The 22194-nt window shown below is 41.6% G+C and overlaps 1 protein-coding gene across 4 annotated transcripts in view; it reads right to left on the minus strand.

Moving 5' to 3' along the window:
• Positions 1-22194, minus strand: part of PRIM2 (DNA primase subunit 2) — a 324083-nt gene that overhangs the window by 121971 nt on the left and 179918 nt on the right. For 3 of the 4 annotated variants that reach the window (XM_043450411.1, XM_043450410.1, XM_043450412.1), the window contains exon 8: positions 4471-4538. The exons of the other annotated variant lie outside the window; for it this stretch is intronic. In XM_043450411.1, coding sequence (XP_043306346.1) covers positions 4471-4538 — 68 coding nt within the window. The remainder of the gene's footprint in view (positions 1-4470; positions 4539-22194) is intronic. 4 annotated transcript variants of the gene reach the window in all.

The raw sequence follows: 22194 nt of genomic DNA on the forward strand, positions 1-22194 counted from the left end.
CCTAATCCAGACGCACTGTAAGTTTTAAAATTCATTATTCTGAATTCTGTCTTCATCAAGTGACTGACTCCCTTGTTAGGAGCGTGGCCACTCTCGCCTCTCCTGGCCGAGGAAGGAGACGCGGTCTGCGGCCCAGGTCCCGCTCCCCGCCCTGCCCGCTGCCGGGCGACACCTCCCCCTCACGGTCAGCGCAGCGCCCTTCTCCACCAGGGCCGCGCCTGGTCACAGACCCTGCTCAGAGTCTGCAGTTTTTCTTCACAGGTTTAGTCAACAAAAAAGCCTAAATATCCAGTAAAATGGGAACGGTGACATAAAGATATATATATATATATATCCTCAACTAAATATTACAAATCACTTAAAATTAGAGCCATGAAAAGTAATCTTCTCCTTTATCATATAGGTATGATATATTAAGTGAAAAAGAATGTTTTTAAAGTTTAACCATTTAAATTATTATTACATAAAAATATGCACAGAGATCACAACAATTACAACAAAAACCTAGCAGCAGTTTTATTAGTGAGGCAGAATTCGTTTCTATTTTTCCAAATTCTATTGGGTTGGCCAAAAATTTCCTTCAGTTTTTTTAAGTAAAAATAAAACACATTTTTCATTTTCACCAAGAACTTGATTGAAAAACACATTCACCATTTTGTTCTACTACCTCCTGCCACAGGCACTTACACATTACATTCATAAACCTCTTGAATGAAATTAAAAACACTTCAGTTCAGTTCAGTCGCTCAGTCATGTCTGACTCTTTGCGACCCCATGAATCGCACACTTAAATGAAATCAAAATGTAAATTTCTTGAGAACATAAATTGTGTCTTAATTTTTTATTCCAAGCACAATATAGGCACTCAGTTCCTGATGGATGCCACTAATGAAGAGCTTGCATTTCCATAAGAGATTGAAGCAAAATGCTTTCCTGTGGTTAATTTAACTTTTAACTATAGAAGTAAGTTCAACTAAGAAAATCTAGGCACAGTGCCTCTACATTCTCAGAATTATGTATATTGTCAAGCAATATCCTAAAATACTAGGTTGGCAAAATGTTAGAATAACTCTCTTTCAACGTCTAAACCCTGTAAAATGACTTGAGAATTTCCCTATAGCTACTTTCATTTTTACAGGTATTGGTGTCATCCACCATATTAGTTTTATTGACAAATTTAATTAAAATGCTACTCATCATTCCTCTTTGATCATTAAAGGCAATAAACAAAATTAGACCTAATAATGATTTCAATTTCAACCTCCTAATGTTCTTCCCCTCTAGGTTATATTTAAACTATACAGTTCATACAAATGAATGATGATTCTTTTTTCTAACAAGATTATCATTATGATCTTTCAAACTAAACAGTACTCTTTCCTATTTTGATCTAAGCAAAAAGAAGGTAAAAGAAAAACATTATATTTAAACAGCCAAAAGAGACAATTCAGTATGCTTGAAAGACTTTCACAAGGTTACTTTGTATAATAGAAAGTGTCAAACTATGCACATCAGCTACTGCCCTACATACAGATGACTCTGACATGGTAATGAAACAAGAAACCATTTGATTTAAAAATAATAAAAACAGCAACATGGGTTGGTGCATATCACATGTAGCATCCAGCCCTGGTTGCCTAGCAACCAGCCAAGAGTGAATTCCACAGAGAATGAAAGCCCTAAATGAACGTACAGTTTGTGCATGTTTCAAGGACTCAAAGTGTCAGTAGTTAATCTAAATTCTTGTTGACAATGACCACACTGGGGTAGAGGGAGAAGAATCCATCATTATTGCACAGGACTGAGCACTGACTAGAAGTAAGATCCAACCCTTTAGGTCTGTGTCTTCTGAACTAGTGGTTTCACAGGAGAAAGAACTGTAATAATATGGTTTATAAATTATATAAATCATAAAAACTTCAAGCAGGAAAAAAGCAACAAAATAGGACTTGCTTGGTGACGCAGTGGGTAAGAATCCACCTACCAATGCAGGGGACACGGGTTCATTCACTGGTCCGGGAACATCCTACACGCCCCTGCAGCACAACTACTGAGCCCGCACTCGAGAGCCTGAGAGCTGCAACTTCCGAAGCCCAGGCACCCCAGAGCCTGTGCACGGCAACAGGAGAAGCCACGGCCATGAGAAGCCCTCACACCTCAACAAGGAGCAGGCCCTACTCACCTCAACTAAGACAAAGCCCACACAAAGCAACAGAGAACTAGCGCAGTTATAAATAAATGAAAAAATTATTTTTAAAAATATCACTGGTATAATATATATTCATTCATTCAACAAAACACATAAGGAAGACCTATTATGAAAGGCACTTTGCAGCTCTCATACTTTACTGGAGAAATCAGATGAAGCAGCAAGCGATGACGACAGCCCAAGTGCTGTGACACAGGAGCCACTGGTTATTACAGGAACGCACGTAAAAACACGAATGGTCGCTGGGCAGGAGCAGGGTGAGAACGCGGTGGTCTGGAAGAGCTCATCAGAGGAGGCAAACGAAGACAAGTGGTCTTTAGTCGGGTCACAGAGGTAGAGGAAGGGGGAAGAGCAGTCCCTGCAGGGGGCAAGCACAGGCCTGGCACTGGGAGGAACCCCAGGGGCCCTGCTGGCAGAAGTCAGCGTGTGGGCACTGAGACAAAGTCCAGAGTCAGGCCGGCTCCTTCCAGAAGGACCTCGGAGGCCAGGCTGAGGTGTTCTCAGGTCATCCCGAGGGAAACTGGGGAGACAGAATCCCTGCAGTGATGATGTGAAATGGTATAGAGAGGGCAAAGCCAGCACCAGAGGGAGACACTGGGGTTGGGCTGGGGGTGGGAAGAGGACACCTCAGGCCACAGAGCGCTCAGGAAGCTTAACAACTGTGCAGTATTCAGGCTGCTCCCAGGCCCTCAAGAAATGTTAGCCTGGACCCCACCCTCCCCACTGCAGAGAAGGCAGGAGAGGAGGAAAAGAGGGACTGTGGAGTCAGGGGGAAGGATGAGCAATACTGAAAGATACTGGAAATAAACTCCAGGCCAATTTCTGACCAAGCAGTGGCATCCTAGGTTTCAGAAGAATAAAAAGAAACCATAAAGGAAAACACTAAAGGTGCTTAGCTACATAAAACTTGAAAATTTAGGCATGCTAGATAATGCAACATAATAAAAAAAAACTTTCAGAAAAAAATGTTTGTAACAAAAACAATGAAGAGTTACTCTCCTTTATATCTACAGCGTGTGCTCATTTGCTCAGTCCTGCCTGACTCTCTGTGACCCTATGTACTGTAGTCCACCAGGCTTCTCTGTTCCTGGGGATTCTCCAGGCAAGGATACTGGAGTAGGTTGCCATTTCCTCCTCCAGGGGATCCTCCCAACCCAGGATCAAACCCATCCACGTCTCCTGTGTTTCCTGCATTGCAGAGGGATTCTTTACCCGCTGAGCCACCAGGGAAGCTGGTATTTATATCTGAAGTAAGTAAGATCATATAAAACCAAGAAATGCTATAAATAAATGCGCACAGATACAGAGAATTAAAACTACCTTAAAATAAAATGGATAATTAAAATGTTTTAAAATCACCCTTAACACAGTCAATGCAAGGGACATAATACCAATAGTATCTCTATGGTAAACCTATTAAATTAGCAACTGTTCTCACTGTCTCATCTGTTCAGGTACAGCAACAGGGAGGATCTTGTACATGAGAGCATAAGTAGAATAAGGTTTTTGAAAAAGAAATAAATATACTTAAATCTTTAAAATGATTCATATGCTTTGACAAATTCCACTTTTGAAAACCTATGCTAAGGATATGATCAAAAATACAGATAAAGGTTTACATACAGCATTTTTTGCACTAGTGGAAAAAGAATGAAAAGTGGTCTACTCTGCAATGAACGATAAATACACTATAGGATAACCACACAAGAAAATAAAATTAAGATTTTGGAGACATTTTAATAACAGAAAAAAATGAAAAAAAATAGCTAATTATATAAAAGTATAGTGATTACATGCTTTTCTTCCTCCTTTTCTGTATTTTCTAAGTTTGCTTTTTAAATAATGAGGATAATTTTTTTTTCAATTCAGAAAACAAATAAAACTTATCTCAACTACTCCCAGTAAAATATATGCAGGTTCCACAAGTCTGCCTTAGTCTCACAGTTAAGAAATTGGCTCATTCCCTTTGAAATCTTTCTCAAGTCAGTCACCGGTACTCATTTTAACTTAATAACCAGTTCTACACACTGTTATTCAATAAAAGAACTTTCTATAGTGCCCTGAGGTCAAGAGTAACAAGCCCATGGCACTAAGAACCTAAATCACAGAATTAAAGGGGGAAAGAAAGAAAGAAAGAAAAGGAAAACAGAAAACCTCTGTGAAGTTTCTAGCCCCGAAAGGCGCTTCACCCACGGTGGCGCTTCACCCATGGTGCTGGGGCTGCACTTACAAGCACGACAGGGTGGCCTTGGTGCTGTTACCTGAGGTGGTTGAGCAGAGGCTGGAGTCTCTCGTCGGACTGCACGGCAGGCAAGGACCTGGCTGTTAACTGAAAGCAGAGAAGTGGGTAAATAACCACACCAAAGGCCTCAGACTGAACTTATCTGAATAATAAATGCAAAATGGGGACGAGAGAATGCAAGAATAGGGTGTTCCTAAAATTTAAGGACACTGTTCTAATTTTTAAATCAAAGAATTCTAAAGAAAGCTGATCCATTCTTTCACTAAAGCTAACCATGTGACCAGAGTTTTACAGAGTCAATCTTACATATGTGCCTGAGTCTGGAAGTAAACAAAAAGGGGGCAAAACAGAGAGTAAGAGGGGAGTATCCACCTGAGTTCATGAAGAAGCCTCTGGTCACAAAAATATTATCTTTCAAAATAAAAATGGGAAAACTTCTAAATTGGTTTCTAAATTGCTATAAGCAACCAATCACATAGCACTAAATCCTAGGATGACAAAGAAATCAGGGAGAGAGACTTTCATTTATCGCTCAGTCACTGTGAAACTGGTTACATGCAAAAGTGTATGCACACACATACATACATACACACAAACACACAAACATTCTTCATTTTGACAACCATGTTACTGTAAGAAACCAAGAATATCTCATAAACATACTAAGGCAATTCACACATCTCATACTCTAGCAAAGTAATGCTCAAAATTCTCCAAGCCAGGCTTCAACAACACATGAACCATGATGTTCAAGCTGGATTTTAAAAAAGCAGAGGAACCAGAGATCAAATTGCCAACATCCGCTGGATCATCGAAAAAGCAAGAGAAATCCAGAAAAACATCTATATCTGCTTTATGGACTATGTCAAAGTCTTTGACTGTGTGGATCACAGCAAACTGTGGGAAATACTTCAAGAGATGGGAATACCAGACCACCTGACCTGCCTCTTGAGAAATCTGTATGCAGGTCAGGAAGCAACAGTTAGAACTGGACATGGGACAACAGACTGGTTCCAAATTGGGAAAGGAGTACGTCAAGTCTATATATTGTCACCCTGCTTATCTAACTTATATGCAGAGTACATCATGAGAAATGCTGGGCTGGATGAAGCACAAGCCGGAATCAAGATTGCCGGGAGAAATATCAATAACCTCAGATATGCAGATGACAACACCCTTATGCAGAAAGTGAAGAAGAACTAAAGAGTTTCTTGATGAAAGTGAAAGAGGAGAGTGAAAACGCTGGCTTAAAACTCAACATTCAGAAAAAGATCATGGCATCTAGTCCCATCACTTCATGGCAAATAGATGAGGAAATAATGGAAACAGTGACAGACTTTATTTTGGGGGGCTCCAAAATCACTGCAGATGGTGACTGCAGCCATGAAATTAAAAGACGCTTGCTCCCTGGAAGAATAGTTATGACCAACCTAGACAGCTTATTAAAAAGCAAAGATATTACTTTGCCAACAAATGTTCATCTAGTCCAAATATGGTTTTTCCAGTAGTCATGTATGGATGTGAGACTTGGACAATAAAGAAAGCTGAGTGCCGAAGAATTGATGCTTTTGAACTACGGTGTTGGAGAAGACTCTTGAGAGTCCCTTGGACTGCAAGGAGATCCAACCCGTCCATCCTACAGGAGATCAGTCCTGGGTGTTCATTGGAAGGACTGATGTGAAGCTGAAACTCCAATACTTTGGCCACCTGATGTGAAGAACTGACTCTTTGTTAAAGACCCTCATGCTGGGAAAGACAGAAGGCAGGAAAAGGGGATGACAGAGGAGGAGATGGCCGAATGGCATCACCAATTTGATGGACATGAGTTTGATTAAACTCCAGGAGTTGGTGATGGACAGGGAGGCCTGGCGTGTTGCAGTCTATGGGGTCAAAAAGAGTCGGACACGACTGAGCAACTGAACTGAAATGATCTGAAGGAAATTCAAAGTATTCAACACTGAAATATGACCCCCAATTGATCTATAAACAAAATGTAAGAGCCAAAGCCTTATTCCTAAATATTGTGTGTCAGGTTGAACGTGTATCATGGAAATGTGAGCCTCTGATATATTTTAGTGCAATAATATTAACATTATATGTCCCTGTGCCTATATTTCTCTCTTTTTTTGAGAAAGTCCTCTTATTCTATAAGAATCTGAACTAAAGAAATTTAAAACATTCATTCAAAGTAATAAGATACTTAAGTCACTTAAATAAAACACCAAAAGTAAAGGATTTCTTTTGGATTCAACTGTATCAAATATATAGCTCTTGTATTCTACTAATAAATCATTTGACAGTTCACTAAAGAAAACCTTCTTAAGACAAAAAAAGAAACTGAAGGATATCCTCTGGTTTTATACAGGGTATCACTTCAGTTCAGTCACTCAGTCGTGTCTGACTCTTTGCAAGCCCATGGACTGCAGCATGCCAGGCTTCTGTGTCCATCACCAACTCGCAGAGTTTACTCAAATTCATGTCCGTTGATTCGGTGATGCCATCCAACCATCTCATCCTCTGTCCTCCCCTTCTCCTCCCGCCTTCAGTCTTTCCCAGCATTAGGGTCTTTCCAAATGAGTCAGCTCTTTGCATCAGGTGGCCATAGTACTGGAGTTTCAGCTTCAGCATATATATAGGGTAACCTGTTTCTTTAATCATTTTGTTAATTAAAAGTAATTCATGAATTAATTTATCAAACCTAATTTTCAACACTTTATAAATAAAACTATTGCTTTAAAAACATCTAATAAATACTATATTGTGAAACAATGTTGACCAAAATGCAAAATGAAGTCATTTTTTATATATTGTATCTAATAATAAAAAAATCCTAATTTTGTGAGTCAAAACATATGAACAGTTAATAAAGTGGGACAGTCTGCTGCAATTTCAGTGCAACCAAAGACTCTCAGTATCCCCAAGAAATGTTAAGTCTACTAGTTCAGGACAATAAAATTTTATTAAGGTTTTATAAACAAAACACTTTACTACACCCTTTATCTGCTAATGTCAAATCTCTTTACAAAATGTCATTTTCATTGTTCAAGAGGTTTCATGGTTCATAACTAAAGCTATGCTCTAAAATGGTTAAAATAATTTATTTAGATATTTCAAAATCAATTTTCTGAAAACAGATGAAGCAGACAGTCTAGGCTTTTTCAGTTGCTCCTGTCAATCCATGTAGCATGATTCCTAATCAAGCCATGTTTCCTAAATGAAAGCAAGCAGACAGAAACACCAGCAAAATATTTATAATTATCTCTTCAATTCCTGTAGGAAATATTTCTAAATCAGACTCCCATCTCCACCTGAGCCTGAGTTTCCTTTGTCCTGGACTATGGAGACAGCATCTCCACTCACCATGTTTCTGCCTCAATTCTTTCCTTCTACACCAAGGCTAGAATGAAATTTTCAAAATGAAAGTTACCCACTCCCTGAGTTAAAATCACTTAAAATTCCCTCAGGCTAACATCATCACACCTACTCTCTCATCAGATAGCTTCCGAGAAACCTGCGCTTGTGCTGAACTGCCAAGACAAAGCGGACAACTGCTCAGCGTCTCCAGCAGACACGCAGGCAGAGTTGGGCCCCAGCTCCAGTTTCTGAAACGCAGCCTCAACGATCTGGTCCTCTGCCCACCTCTTCCCAACCCCCAAAAGCTATCTCCAAGTTTGAATCACTTACAACAGTAATTCCTAAAACAAGGATCAATGTTCTGGGTAAAATCATCTCAAGGAAGATTTTTGAGTTTTCCAAAGGTTCTGCTTTCAACTTGTAAAACAATTAGCATTTTCAAAAAGAGCACACATCTCAGATCAGGGTTTTGTCAATGAAACTGAAACCCCAGTGAATGGGAATAATGTCAGGTGAGAATAAAATTCCTGCCTTCAAGAATAAACCTAGTCTTGTTTTCAAAATGATAAAATGAGCTATCAAAGATTATTCATTTATTTTAGTATTAAAAATACATCTTACAAGATTGGTTCAAGCAGCATAGAAGGACGTGAGCTCATCTTCTCCTGCAAGAACACGAAAATCTCAACTAGCTGTTCAACAACCATCAACAGGAGGACACTGGAACCCACCGAAAAAAAGATACTCCACTTCCAAGGACAAAGGAGAAGCCACAACAAGACAGTAGGAGGGGTGCAATCACAATAAAATCAAATCTCATACCTGCCAGGTGGGCAACCCACAAACTGAAGATCTATAATACCAAAGACACTCTTGCATTGCTGTGAAGGCTTTAGGCCCCAATGCGATTTGATTACAGGACTTCCACAGGACTGGAGGAAACAGAGACTGCACTCTAGGAGGGCACAAAGGACCTAGGGGAAAGGAGCAGTGACTCTACAGGAGACTGAGCCAGACCTTCCTGTCAGTGTCTGAGGGTCTCCTGCGGAGGATGGGTCATCAGTGGCCTGTCACAGGGATGGGGCACCAGCAGCAGCAGTCCTGGGACCATACGTTGGGCTAAGTCCTCTTGGAGGTTGCCATTAGCCCCACCACAGCGCTTCCTGGCTGGCACTGGTGGTAAAAACCCACCTGCCAATGCAGGAGAGGTAAGAGACACAGGTTCAGTCCCTGGGTTGGGAAGATTCCCTGGAAGAGGGCATGGCAATCCACTCCAGTATTCTTGCCTGGAGAATCACATGGACAGAGGAGCCTGACAGGCTGCAGTCCATAGAGTCACAGAGTCAGATGCGACTGAAGCAACTTAAAGTGAAAGTGAAGTCACTCAGTTGTGTCTGACTCTTTGTGACCTCATAGACTGTAGCCTACCATAGACTGTAGCCTACAGGCTTCTCCATCCATGGGATTTTCCAGGCAAGAGTACCAGAGTGGGTTGACATTTCCTTCTCCAAGGGATCTTTCCAACCCAGGGATCGAACCCAGGTCTCCCGCATTGCGGGCAGATGCTTTACCCTCTGAGCCACCAGGGAAGCCCCTCAACACCCACCAGGGGGCAACTTAACACCCACACAAAGCCTACAGACTCCAGGACTGAGTCACCTGAGGCCAAACAACTAACAGGGAAGGAGCACAGCACACATCAGCAGACAACTGGACTCTTTACTGAGCACGGCCCTGCCCACCAGGGCAAGTCCCAGTTCTCCCCACAGCCAGTCCTTCCTTCCCATCAGGAAGCCTGCACTAGCCTCTTACACTCATCCACCAGAGGGCAGGCAGAAGCAAGAACTATAATCCCATAGCCTCCAAAACCACAATCACAGAAAGCTAACCAAAATGAAAAGAAACTGGACTATGTCCCAGATGAAGGGGCAAGATAAATTCCCAGAAAAAGAAGTAAACGAACTGGAGATAGGCAACCTTCCAGAAAAAGAATTCAGAATAATGACAGTGAAGATGATCCAGGATCTCAGAAAAAGAATGAAGGCAAGGATTGAGAAGATCCAAGAAATGTTTACCAAAGACCTAGAAAAACTAAAAAACAAACAGAAATGAACAACACACTAGAAGGAAACAATAGCAGAATAACTGAGGCAAAAGAACAGATACGTGACCTAGAAGACAGAAAGGTGGAAACCACTGCTGCAAAGTATAATACGGAAAGAAGTATGAAATAAATGAAGACAGCCTGAGAGACCTCTGGGACAACATTAAGCACACCAATATTCACATTACAGGGGTCCTAGAAGGAGAAGAAAGAAAGAAAGGACCTGAGGAAACATTTGAAGACCACAGCTGAAAACTTCCCTAACACAGGAAAAGGAAACAGTCAAGCAAGCCCAGGAAGCACAGAGAGTTCCAGGCAGGATAAACCCAAGGAGGAACACACCAAGACACACAGTAATCAAGCTGACAAAAATATTAAAATTAAAATATTAAAAGCAATAGGGGAAAAAGACAAATAACATACAAGAGAAATCCCATAAGATTATCAGCTGACTTCTCAACAGAAACTCTACAAGCCCAAAAGGAATGGCACGATATATTTCACGTGATGAAAGGGGAAAACGTGTACATCTACGTGGTAGAACACTCCACCCAGCAAAACTCTCGATCAGATTTAATGGAGAAATCAAAAGTCTTACAGACAAGCAACAGTTAGGAGAATTCAGTACCACTAAACCAGTTTTACAACAAACGCTAAAGGAACTACTCTAAACAGAAAACACAAGAGAAGGAAAAGACCTACAAAAAGTAAAGCCAAAACAATTAAGAAAATGGCAATAGCATCGTGCATATCGATAATTACCTTTAAATGTAAATAGATTAAGTGCACCAGCCAAAAGACATAGATTGGCTGGGTCGATACAAAAACCAGACCTATATATATGATGTCTAAAAGAGACCCACCTCAGACCTAGGGATACTTACAGACTGAAAGTATGGGGATAGGAGAACGTATTCCATGCAAACGGAATTCATGAGAAAGCTAGATTAACAATACTCATATAAGACAAAGTAGACTTTAAAACAAAGACTATTAGACGAAGGACACTACATAATGATCGAGGGTTCAATCCAAGAAGAAGACAGAACAGTTATAAACATACATGTACCAACACAGGAGCACCTCAATACATATGGCAAATACTAACAAAAAGAGCACACAGCTCTGCATGTTAACGACATGAGGTAATAACACTATTCCAAAACTCTTTAGAGTGAAAGCCATCTGCTGACCTTTGGATGACAGAATGTAAACTTCATTTTAGGGACTGCTGTTTCCACTGTTTCTTCTGACAGTCCTCTCCAAGCCCAAGTAGCTACTACTACATCCGCTGGGCTACGAGGGGTCAGAAACTTGCAACTATGTAATCCCATTAATTGATGAAAATAAAAGAGTATCTAGGCTCATCTATGTCATATTTTAGATTCCACATATAACTATATTCTATATCCTATGATAAACCATAATGGAAAATATATTTTTTAAAAAAGCATGTATGTAAGTGAATCATTCTGCTATACAGCAGAATTTAATACAACACTGCAAATCAACTACACTTTAATTAAAAATTGATAACCATAACAAGTTTTATCTATATACTTTTCATGCTAAAGCTTTTCAAATTCCTGCTTTGAGCAAAACTAAATCTAAATCAAAAACTAATAAATCACAACTATCAGCCTTCCAAGAAAGCGATATACAATCATAACAAGATTTTCAGCATTAAGGACTTTCCTCTACAACCTGAAATGAGTATTTGTCTAGTTTACTAAATAGTTTTCAGTTTCTATGTATGTCTTAGCACTTTGTTTTGATAGAAAATACAATGGCGTCCTTGACACACGAATCACCAACAATGAAAGGCAAAGATGATCTATCAGAGTCTACATCTGCAAGGCCTAAATGCAGGGTCTGTGTCAGGGCTGTTCCATGGGAATCATAAAAAATTTGGCATAACATGTATCTTATTATTACTGAGAGGTCAGAGGTGAGCTCTTAAGATGTCTTCTCATTAAAGATACATCTAGAACACTGAATTAATGCAAGGTTTATGCTGTTTTTTGGCAAGTATTATATACTACTGACTCTTACATAAATCTCATTACAAAGATGATTATCATTTAGTAAATCTTCCATTTTGCCATATATTTGGGTACGAGAAATAACGCGTTTTGCCAACTAATAATTCTCCTTTCAATGACATTAAATACCACACAGATTCAAAGGCACAGAAGGTAAAAGCAAGTCGGGAAGAACCTGGTCCACCTCGTCATCTCCTCCTGAGGAAGCAATCCCCCCAGCGGGTGCCCAGGTGAGGCCAGGACAGAAAGCTGTGGTCTGGTGAAGAAACAGCCCGTGTTGCTTATGGAGCAGTGCTAGAATTAGGGTGCTGGGGTAAACACTTGTTGAGATATTAATTAATGCTAACTATTACAAGTTGCAGTTTCTGGTGGATAAGTTATTGAGAAAAGGAGTCCAAAATATTTGTCTTGAAACACATCTATCCCAAAGGGACATAACATTTTGAAAACACTGACACAAATAGCAATTAGATTAATCCACTTAAGAATGGAAAAGTCTGGCTATAGAACCTGCTGGGTTCTCAGATCTCTTCAAGAGTAAGGCAGAGAAAACAATGTCAAGATGTCTCACTGAAATTAGGTCAGCATGGAAAAGGTAACCTTTGGAATGATGATCCTGGAGGTAAGAACATGAGCATCTGTTACACCATTTTGCATACATTTGTGTGTGAAGCAGTTCAGGGAGGGAGGGCAGGCTGAGGGACTTTCTCCAAGGGAGAGGAATGTCTTGGAGGAGGGCCATCTGGAAGCCGAGGTCCAGAACACGGCAGCAGTAACAGAGAAAATGAGGAGGGTCCTCCACATAAGTTCACAGCCAGGGCAGGAGAGTCACGGAGCAGTCGGGGGATGGACTGTTCTGTAAACCGCAATATAGGGGCCCCAGGAGAGGAGAACACGCAGAGGCATGCTGAATTTGAGGTGCCTTTGAATATCCAAGAGGCAAGTGAACACATACCCATGAGAAGCTGTGAAGCGGAGGACGTCGATTTAGGCGCAAGCAGGGGGCACAGCTTGGACGGGCAGGGTTCCCCAGGGAGTGTGCATAAGGCAGGGACGTCACTGACAGTGCTGCTTAGCACTCAGGATTCATACCCGTTCACACGTAACAGAGAGACCAAAGTCAGGTAGTTTTTTTTTTAACTTTTTATTTTTAATAGACTTTTTTTGGAGCAGTTTTAGGTCCAAAGCAAAATTGAGAGGAAGTACAAAACTTCCCATATACTCTCTGCCCCCATGCGCACAACCCCCCCCCAACCACCACAAAAGTGGTATATTAGTAATTAGCCTCCAACTAATAAAAATGAAAAAAAAAAGTGGTGTATTTATTACAACTGATGAACCTACATGACACATCACCTTCACCCAAGAGTTCACCGAGGGTCACAGAGGCTCACTTCCGCTGCTGTGCGTTCGGTGGTTTGGACAAAGACGTGATGACACTCACCCACCACTGCAGTGTCACACAAGGCAGCCTCGCTGCCCTAAACTCTGTACTCCTCGCACGCATCCTCTCCTCCCTCCTCAGGGCAACCACTGACCTTTTCCCTCTCCAGAGTTCTGCCTGTGCTAGAATGTCACACAGTTGGAAACGTGTACGAGACACAGCCTTTTCAGACTGGCTCCATGTGTTTCACAGCTTGACAGTTCATGTACTAGCTTACTTTACTTTTCCATTCCCCACCTGAAAGACATCTTGGTTGCTTCCAAGCTTTGGTAATTATGAATAAAGATGCAGGTTTTTGTGTGCATGTCAGGCTTCTAATAGGCAGTTTTTTTGTTTTTGTTTTGTTTTTTAATGAAAAACAAACAGGGGCACTTTCCAAAATGTCTCTTTGTCCTTCCCACTTTACACAGGGGCTGGGGTGTCTCCTCCTGCACTCCCTAACTCCCCGGGAGCATCAGGTCAGTATCAAGCGCACCAACCCTTCTCTACAATAAACTGAAGACACAGACTACACTCATGCATATATATTCTGAGAGACACACAATTCATGGTCAAGAAAACGATCTTTGAAACCGAAGGGCAACAATTTCTGTAAACCAAGACCTCAGAGTAACTGAGCTCCAGCTCCAGAGAGAACAGGATGTTCCACAGACCTCTCTCTTTCATTACTGGGATGGAGGCAGTCGTCAAGTAAAATTAACTCTTACAAGCAGCTGCTCGTTTAACTTCACTGACTTTAACAATGGAAAAACATGCATCTTTCTGAACTGTATTTTCTTATAATAGCAACAGATCCCAACTACAAATCCTAAACAGTGAGAATTCACATTCTTTTACTCCTGCAACCCAATCTGCTCCTTGGTTTCATGTTCAGACCCCCGCAGCGCTGGTTTTCCTCAAGCTTGGACACATCACCTCACTCATCTGCAGAGCAGAGCTGGTCTCATCTGTGCAATGCTTCAGCACAGAGACCATCCCCCCTCCGCTGCGCACAAACATGATTTCCAATACATGGCCCCTAAACACCAGCCAACAACCTTGTCAAACAAAATGCACAGATTCCACTCGAGCTGTAAGTATGCCCAAGCACTTTAGTTTCTAAAGAATATTAAACAGCGCAGAGTTAACAAGATATTTCCAGCTCAGGAGTCTGGATGATACGAAGAACTGAGAAAGCAAACCTGGGACCAGTACAAGCAGATATCCCAGGGCTGATTTCTGGTCATGAAGCCTATGGTGTAAAAAGAAGCTTGTTATTCAAAGGTTAAGCCAAGCATGTTACTGAGGCTCTACATCATTTAAAAATGTAAAACAATTGCTTGAGCAAGGAAAAAAGGAATGAAAAAGAGATATGTGGTGCTAAATGTACACGGATCGCTGAACTTTCTCCCTTAGAGTAAAACAACGATAAAAATCAATTTACTTCTAGAATACTCTCATAATTTGAGTACCAAGTTCTTAAGCTCCTATAGCAAGCAGTTTCACAGCGGGACTTCTCACAAGCAAATCGAAAACCTGACAAGTGGATTCAACACATTTTGTTATTCACATTGGCACCTGAGAGACTGAACTATCGACCTTTTTTTTGTCCTCCTAAAGGACTGACAGCTCTTTCAGGTGGGAATGAGCAGCAGCAACAAAGCTTGTATTCCTCGTGTCTTTCACACTCATAGAGCATTCTGCTAGGAGCCCCACCCAGATTCCAATCCCAGGGTTATTCCTCGCAAGGCACCAAAAGAATTTAAGAACTATTCAGCCAAAAGCACCAGGGAAACAGTGACCTTTATGCCTTAATCTTTTAGTCTCCTGTATTTATTTTAAAAATGTATCCCGCATTTGCACTGGATTTACTATTAAAGATGTTTATTTTCCTTACCACTGCATGAACAGTACCACTGTGCTCCACATTCTCTATACATGCCTTAGGACATACAATCCCACGGACGTGGCCATCTGAGAGCTCTAGAAAACACACGACCACATCTTCAGTCCTACAGCCCCTGAGGACAGTCTCCGCTGGTACATTTGAGGTGGGGGTCTGGCTGTGGTGATTCTGGCTCCTGCTACATCTCACTGGCCAGGGCCAGTGTCACTTCATGTAATATCACAACTACAGAGGGACAGACCAAACACTTGTTTCCACCATATATTTTTATATGCAAAGAGTCTAAACATCACTGAAATACCTAGATTTTTTCATTCACTTAATAAATTTGTGAGGCAATAACTGAAGTTCTAATGGTCCTTTCTCATTATTATCACAATTTCATTCATCGTTTTTGTATTCCAAAATCTCTCTACCATATTTACCTAAATTTACATTTGTCAACTTCTTATTTAATGTAAGAAGTATACTTATCCGGGTTTTCTGGAAGGAAAGTATTCCTTTTCTGCTTGTTGTAAACATGAATCTTGAGCAGAATCTTATTATGTGGAAGTTTCTCATAAAGCTTCCTAAATATCCACATAAATTCCACTATATGCACTGGAGTTGCCAAACATTTCTATAGGCTTCTAGTAAAGGTTTGAAGGACTGTCCAGAGAGAAGAGTGGTCTTCACACTGCATGTGTTTATCTTAAGTCCAAAATTCTTTAACTTCCTGCTGAGCCTATTTCCTGTTAGAAATATCAGGCTCTAGCTGCCTGTTAAACTGGCAATCTTAGCTCTTTTGTAAATATTACTAAGCAGTGTACCATTTCTAATGTTGAATACTTCAAATTAAACAGCCTACTCTACCCTACACTTACATAAATTTATTTACTAAATAAATTAATATGAATTTAATGTCAAAGTATCCACACTTATATTTAACTACCAAGTGTAGAGACAGGGCTTCCCTCACAGCTCAATTGGTAAAGAATCCGCCTGCAGTGAAAGAGACCCCGGTTCAAATCCTGGGTTGGAAAGATCCACTGGAGAAGGCACAGGCTACCCACTCCAGTATTCTTGGGCTTCCTTTGTGGCTCAGCTGGTAAAGAATCTGCCTGCAATGTGAGAGACCTGGGTTCGATCGCTGGGTTGAGAGGATCCTCTGGAGATGGGAAAGGCTACCCAGTCCAGGGTTCTGGCCTGGAGAATTCCATGGACTATACAGTCCATGGGGTTGCAAAGAATCGGACACGACTGAGTGACTTTCACTCACTTAACCAAGTGTAGCGACACACAAAAGATATGTATGTGTCAGTCCTTTCAATTTTGTACAACTCATTTTCCTTTAATTTGGTCTTTCATGAGCGCTTGGATGTGGAGACAGGGCCCAGAGGAGTGGACAGGGACGGTCATCACAGCCTCAGTGACAGGTACAGCTGTATGACAAAACACAGTTCGGGGCGTGCACTTAAGTCACTTAAAAACGACTCCTCTCCTGCCACGGCTGAGCTTCGGTGCATGACGGACTCTGGGAAGGCATCCATCGACCAGGAGGCTGACACCCAAGGCAGGAGGCGTCCATCACGGCGCAGCTGAGCGGCCTGCCCTGCCTCTGCGGCCTGCCCCCGCACAGTGATCCCCCTGCATCTCCACTGCAGCCTGTGTTCTCAGTCCAGAGCGCCTCCACACCTCACTCAGCTTGTTCTGAAACAACAAAGCTCTGCACCACTGTTGGTTTCATTCAGTTCAGCTGAAATGCAGACTACTTTCTCTATTCATGAAGTAGTCCTACAGTTTTCCTTTAAAAATAACTACAACCATCATATAGACTTTTGTTACTCTACTTAAAAATCTCTACACTTAAGCCCTTCTAAAAGGAGTGTCTTAAAATATTTGACCACTTTCAATAATGCTCAGACAAGCCATGTTTTGCCTCACCTTGTGATCATAAAATTTCTGATCACTATATTTAAAACAAATTAGAACAGGAAAAAAAAATTTCCCTTACTAGGACATAAAAACCAATAACCACCACTCATGAGAAGTCAATAGAGAACTATAACATCTTTGCTGTGATAAGGACATTTAAACGACACCAACTGTACTTTCTACCTCAGCACTCCACCATCAGATAAGATGATTTTCAAAATAATTCACTATAAATTTGGAGACAAAACTCAGTACAACTGAAGAAGTATGAAGGAAAATGAAATAAACGTATTTTGAAGTGTTTCAACCAACATAGCAGAATTCCCCAAACCCTCTTTTCTTTCTTCCTTTTATTTTTCTTTTTTTTCCAAAGTTAAGAATTATCAGAAGTAGTGACCTGGATGCCTGATATCTTCTCATTTCTAAATTCATAGAAGTTTCTAATAATATACAATCCCCTTAAGAACACCAACCTAAGCCCATGAATTTAGTTTATTTAATACAAGCATAAAGTCATTCAAAGTTAATTTAGATAACCAGCAAACAGAAATTTCAAACAAAATTCCATTTTCCTAAGAAAGGTCAAATTTTTTCTTACTCCTTATTTCCTTTCAGGCTATGACCTTTTCTATGATTTTAGTGTTAGAGACAGTAACTAGATTCTGTGGTAAAGAAGAGATGCTGGTCTGAAAATTTAAAGAATCCTTCCCTGCCTGCTTAGCTGGAAAAGGTTTTTAAAGAACCACGTGGCTGTTAATAACAAGTGCCTATTGTTCTGAGGGTCCAAAACTATGAGCTGCGTTTAAGTGACAGACGCCCCCCTGCAAGTTGTCTAGGACGTGGATGCCAGGCCACCCTGACATACATATTGGGATAACCTGCACCTTAATTCAGCCCAAAGCACCAAGGAATGAAATCAGGAAGGGGTAAAGTGAGCACGGGGATTCTCGGGTGGCTCCGTGATAAAGAATCAGCCTGCCAACCAGAAGACATGGGTTTGATCCCTGGGTTGGGAAGATCCCCTGGAGAAGAAAATGGGCAACCCACTCCAGTATTCTTCCCTGGGAAATACCACGGACAAGAGGAGCATGGCAGGCTATAGTCCACACGGTCACAAGAGTCAAACATAACTGAGCAAGCATGCAACAATGATAAAGTGAACGTGTATAAAGATCCATCTCCTGAAAGCAATCATTTTCACAGAGCATACTGTAAAACATCCTTTGACATCAGAACAGCTAGTTGAGACTTTAAAAGACCTTGACATACATGTGACCAACAGCTTTCCAATGACATTATTTCATACTTTCTGGCACCATCAGGTTGATAGTGTTTGATGGATAACCAGACAAGCAAAGGACAAGTCTGAGCAATAGCTATCCTTTATATCTGACATCTTCATGCTTTATTACATACCTTAGGAAAAGGAACAAAAACCTATAGGCAATGTTCCAAAAAAATCGCACTACACACAGAAAGGCTCAAAGCAGTATTCTCCTGAAGCAATCTATTCTTAAGTAAAAATGCATTTTTGTTGCAGTTAGAGAGTCAAAACCAGTTACAAAACTGGTGTGAGGGAGAGCTTTGCATCTTACATTTCTAAGTTAAAGTTTACTTTTTCCAATAAAATATTTTGAATGAACAGCCACAAGATCCTCCAGACAAAGCACAGTTCACCAAATGCAAAGCTTGATTTTGTTCTGTTCTGCTATTTATGCCAGGCTTACATTTTCCCCTCAGTTTGATCATTTCAATCAAACGTAAATGAATATCAGGATGAGCTAACAAGCTGTCCTACCAAGATGCTTCCACAGTGTTGGCATATGAACTACCACAGAGCTGACGAACTTAAAAGTCAATGACTGAAAAACACAAATATTTGTCTTAAATCTTCACTGAGGTTAATTTTTTAAGTGACAATAACATTATGTAAAACTACTTTTTTTCACTAAAGATACATCATCGTAAAAGCATGGGCAATGAAGGACTTAAGGCAACTGGACCTTTGTGACAGGAGACTACAGTTTTTCACCAACTTTCCAGCTGGAAGTCAAAGACAGAGCCTCTGTGCCAGCAGAGAACCAAGAAGCTGGTTACGGCAGGAGCCAGTCTGGAAGGCAGGTCAGAATTCAGCTTTGTCCGTGATGCGCCTGAACTGCCTGCTAGGCGTTGAGTGTTTTAACATAACCTCTACCTGGAAGACCACAGCAATCGATTTCTTGCAATCTTAGTGCTCTGTTTTATCATCAGCTACAATTAACAGATGAAGTGTCACTTCCTATAGGACCACCAAGGCCTAAGATCCCTTGGGCCCAAGTCTGTGTAGTCAAAGGTATGGTTTTTCCAGTAGTCATGTATGGATGTGAAAGTTGGACTATAAAGAAAGCTGAGCACTGAAGAATTGATGCCTTCGAACTGCGGCGCTGGAGAAGACTCTTGACAGTCCCCTGGACAGCAAGATCAAACAAGACAATCCTAAAGGAAATCAACCCTGAATACTCACTGGAAGAACTGATGCTGAAGATGAAGTTCCAATACTTTGGCTGAATACTGAAGTGAAGAGCTGACTTATTGGAAAAGATCCTGATGCTAAAGACTGAAGGCAGGAGGAGAAGGGGCAAGAGAGGATGAGATGGTTGGATGTCGTCACTGACTCAATGGACATGAGCTGGAGCAAGCTCTGGGAGTTGGTGATGGATAGGGAGGCTTGGTGTGCTGCAATCCATGGGGTCGCAAAGAGTCAGACATGACTGAGCGACTGAACAACCACCACCATCAAGATGTAGGTTTTTCTTATTTTTCCTCCTTGGTATTTTATTAGTTCTTCCAATCTGAAGTCTTTGTTTTCTTAATTCTGAATAACTAACCATCATTAGTTCTTCAAATATTCTTCTCTCTGCCAATTTCTCTTCTCCCTCTGAAGTCCTACTCTCTGAATATTGGCACCACTCTCTCTCCTCCATATTTCTTAGCTTATTTGCTATTTTCTCCCTGCTTTTCCTCTGCCTCCAGAATTCCTTAACATGACCTTCAAGTTCAATAATTTGCTTTTCACTTGTATCCATCTTGTTTATCTGATTTATTAAGTTCTATAACTCCAACTATTCTGTCATATCTAGTATTTCCATCTTTTTCTTTCTGACTTCTTGTTTCTTCTGAATACTACTAAGTATGCTCCTTTATCACTGAGTATGTGCATTATGTTTATTATACATTATTAATTTTTCTATTCTAATGATCCTATTTCATGAGGCATATACCATTCAGTTTATCTTTTCACTAGTAGTTGTACTCTTCATGTGTCTAATTATTTTAACCTATGCAGTCATATTCACAAAGGGTATGAGCTAACAGATCTGGAAAGCTGTGGAAAACGGCCCAAATTCAAGTCCTATCCTTCCCTGTGAATTTGAAAAGGGGGGGGGGTGGGGGGTGGGATGAGCCACAGGCACTCTCGAGCACTTACTTCTGCTGACTAGATGGGTCTGGCCTTTGAGCTCTGAGAGCAGCAGCAATGGGAGAAGGTAGTCTCCACACAGTCCTCAGGCCCTGGGAAGAGAGAGTGCCCCGTCTTCTCCACTCTTCCCCCCAGCAGGACTCCTGTGCTGTCCTGACAGGGCCTGCCCGCATCAATTTCTGCAGCAGTCAAAACAGGCGATCATTATTTCAAGCCAAAGGAGAAAGATCAAAAAGAAAACTTAAGAGGAAAAATCTTAAAACAATGGACCTTCTCCTGAGTCCTCAGGCCTATAGCTAAGACTGAACCACCTACACACACACCAACCCACAACAGCCTCACCACCCCTGGAGTTTCCAGAACTATTTTAGTTATTTTCTGAGATCCAGGCTTTCCTCTTACATCTGCAGTGTCTCCATGGTTAGTTTGGGGAAAGGAGCCAACAGCCCTCATCACCTCTCCATCCTGACAGAGTGTCAAGTAACTTAGCAAAGCAACAGGCTCCCTGTGCTACAGTTTAGGAAAATGGTAACATATAGAAAACAGGGTTATCTGCAAGGATAACTGATGACACTGAGTACAAATAAAGCAGGACATGCTCACTTAAAAATACAAATAAACCTCTAATACAATTGTCAGACCGATGCCAACAATTGAGAGTAACTCTTAAAACAGAGCCAGACTCTCTGACACATCCCACCCCAAGATGCCTCTGGCACAACACAAGCATCACAGGGACGCCCGCAGCCCTGGCGCAAGTCTCAGGCCAGAGCGTCTCCTTACGAGGACACACGCTCTCCCGGCCTGGGACGCTCACTCTTCTCTTGGGAGCTCTCCCTGCTCGAGGTCTGGCGTGTACTTTTTCATTCTGCATAAACCTCTGAGAGTGGCAGCTGGCCAAGCCCACTGCCACAGCTGCCGCGGGCAGGGAGGGGATGGGTCCTCAGCCTACAGCGCAGAGGGACGTCAACAGACCACCCCCTGCAACCCCGCTAACCGGGCCCATCTACTGCTGAAGCTGACCCTGGCCTGCCTCTTCTCCCCAGGAGCAAATGCTATTTCACCCCGGTTTGAGAGTCGTGCCTTCTGCGGTGACCTCAGCACCTACAGGCCAGTGGGTTGCCCTCCTAGGTCACGCGTGTGCTCCCCTCCCAAGGTGGGGGCTCCTCCTCTGTGATGCTGACACGTGGTACTTGCTTCAAGTAAAAACACATTCTCAAAATCATAGATTTTTCCATGAAAGTCCAGATGACTTGAACCGACATGTTACTTTTGAGTTAATCACAGTTTTTGCTTTAAAAGGCAGTCCTGAAACCTAAAGCAGAAATCCTAGCATTTACTTGGAACCACTGCCCCTGCTCACACTACACTGAAGATGATGGAGATGGGGCCCTGGAGGAGGCGGAGAGACAGGGAAGGCTGCTGAGACGGTAATCCCACAAACGCTGAGCCACCAGATCCCAAACATCACCACCAGCAGCACCTCATCACTGGCCTCTGTCCTAGCGGTCCCAGCCTTGGGTCACACGCTAGGACTTTAACG

The sequence above is a fragment of the Cervus canadensis genome, chromosome 28 (genome assembly GCF_019320065.1).
Source record: "Cervus canadensis isolate Bull #8, Minnesota chromosome 28, ASM1932006v1, whole genome shotgun sequence".
Taxonomy (NCBI): domain Eukaryota; kingdom Metazoa; phylum Chordata; class Mammalia; order Artiodactyla; family Cervidae; genus Cervus; species Cervus canadensis.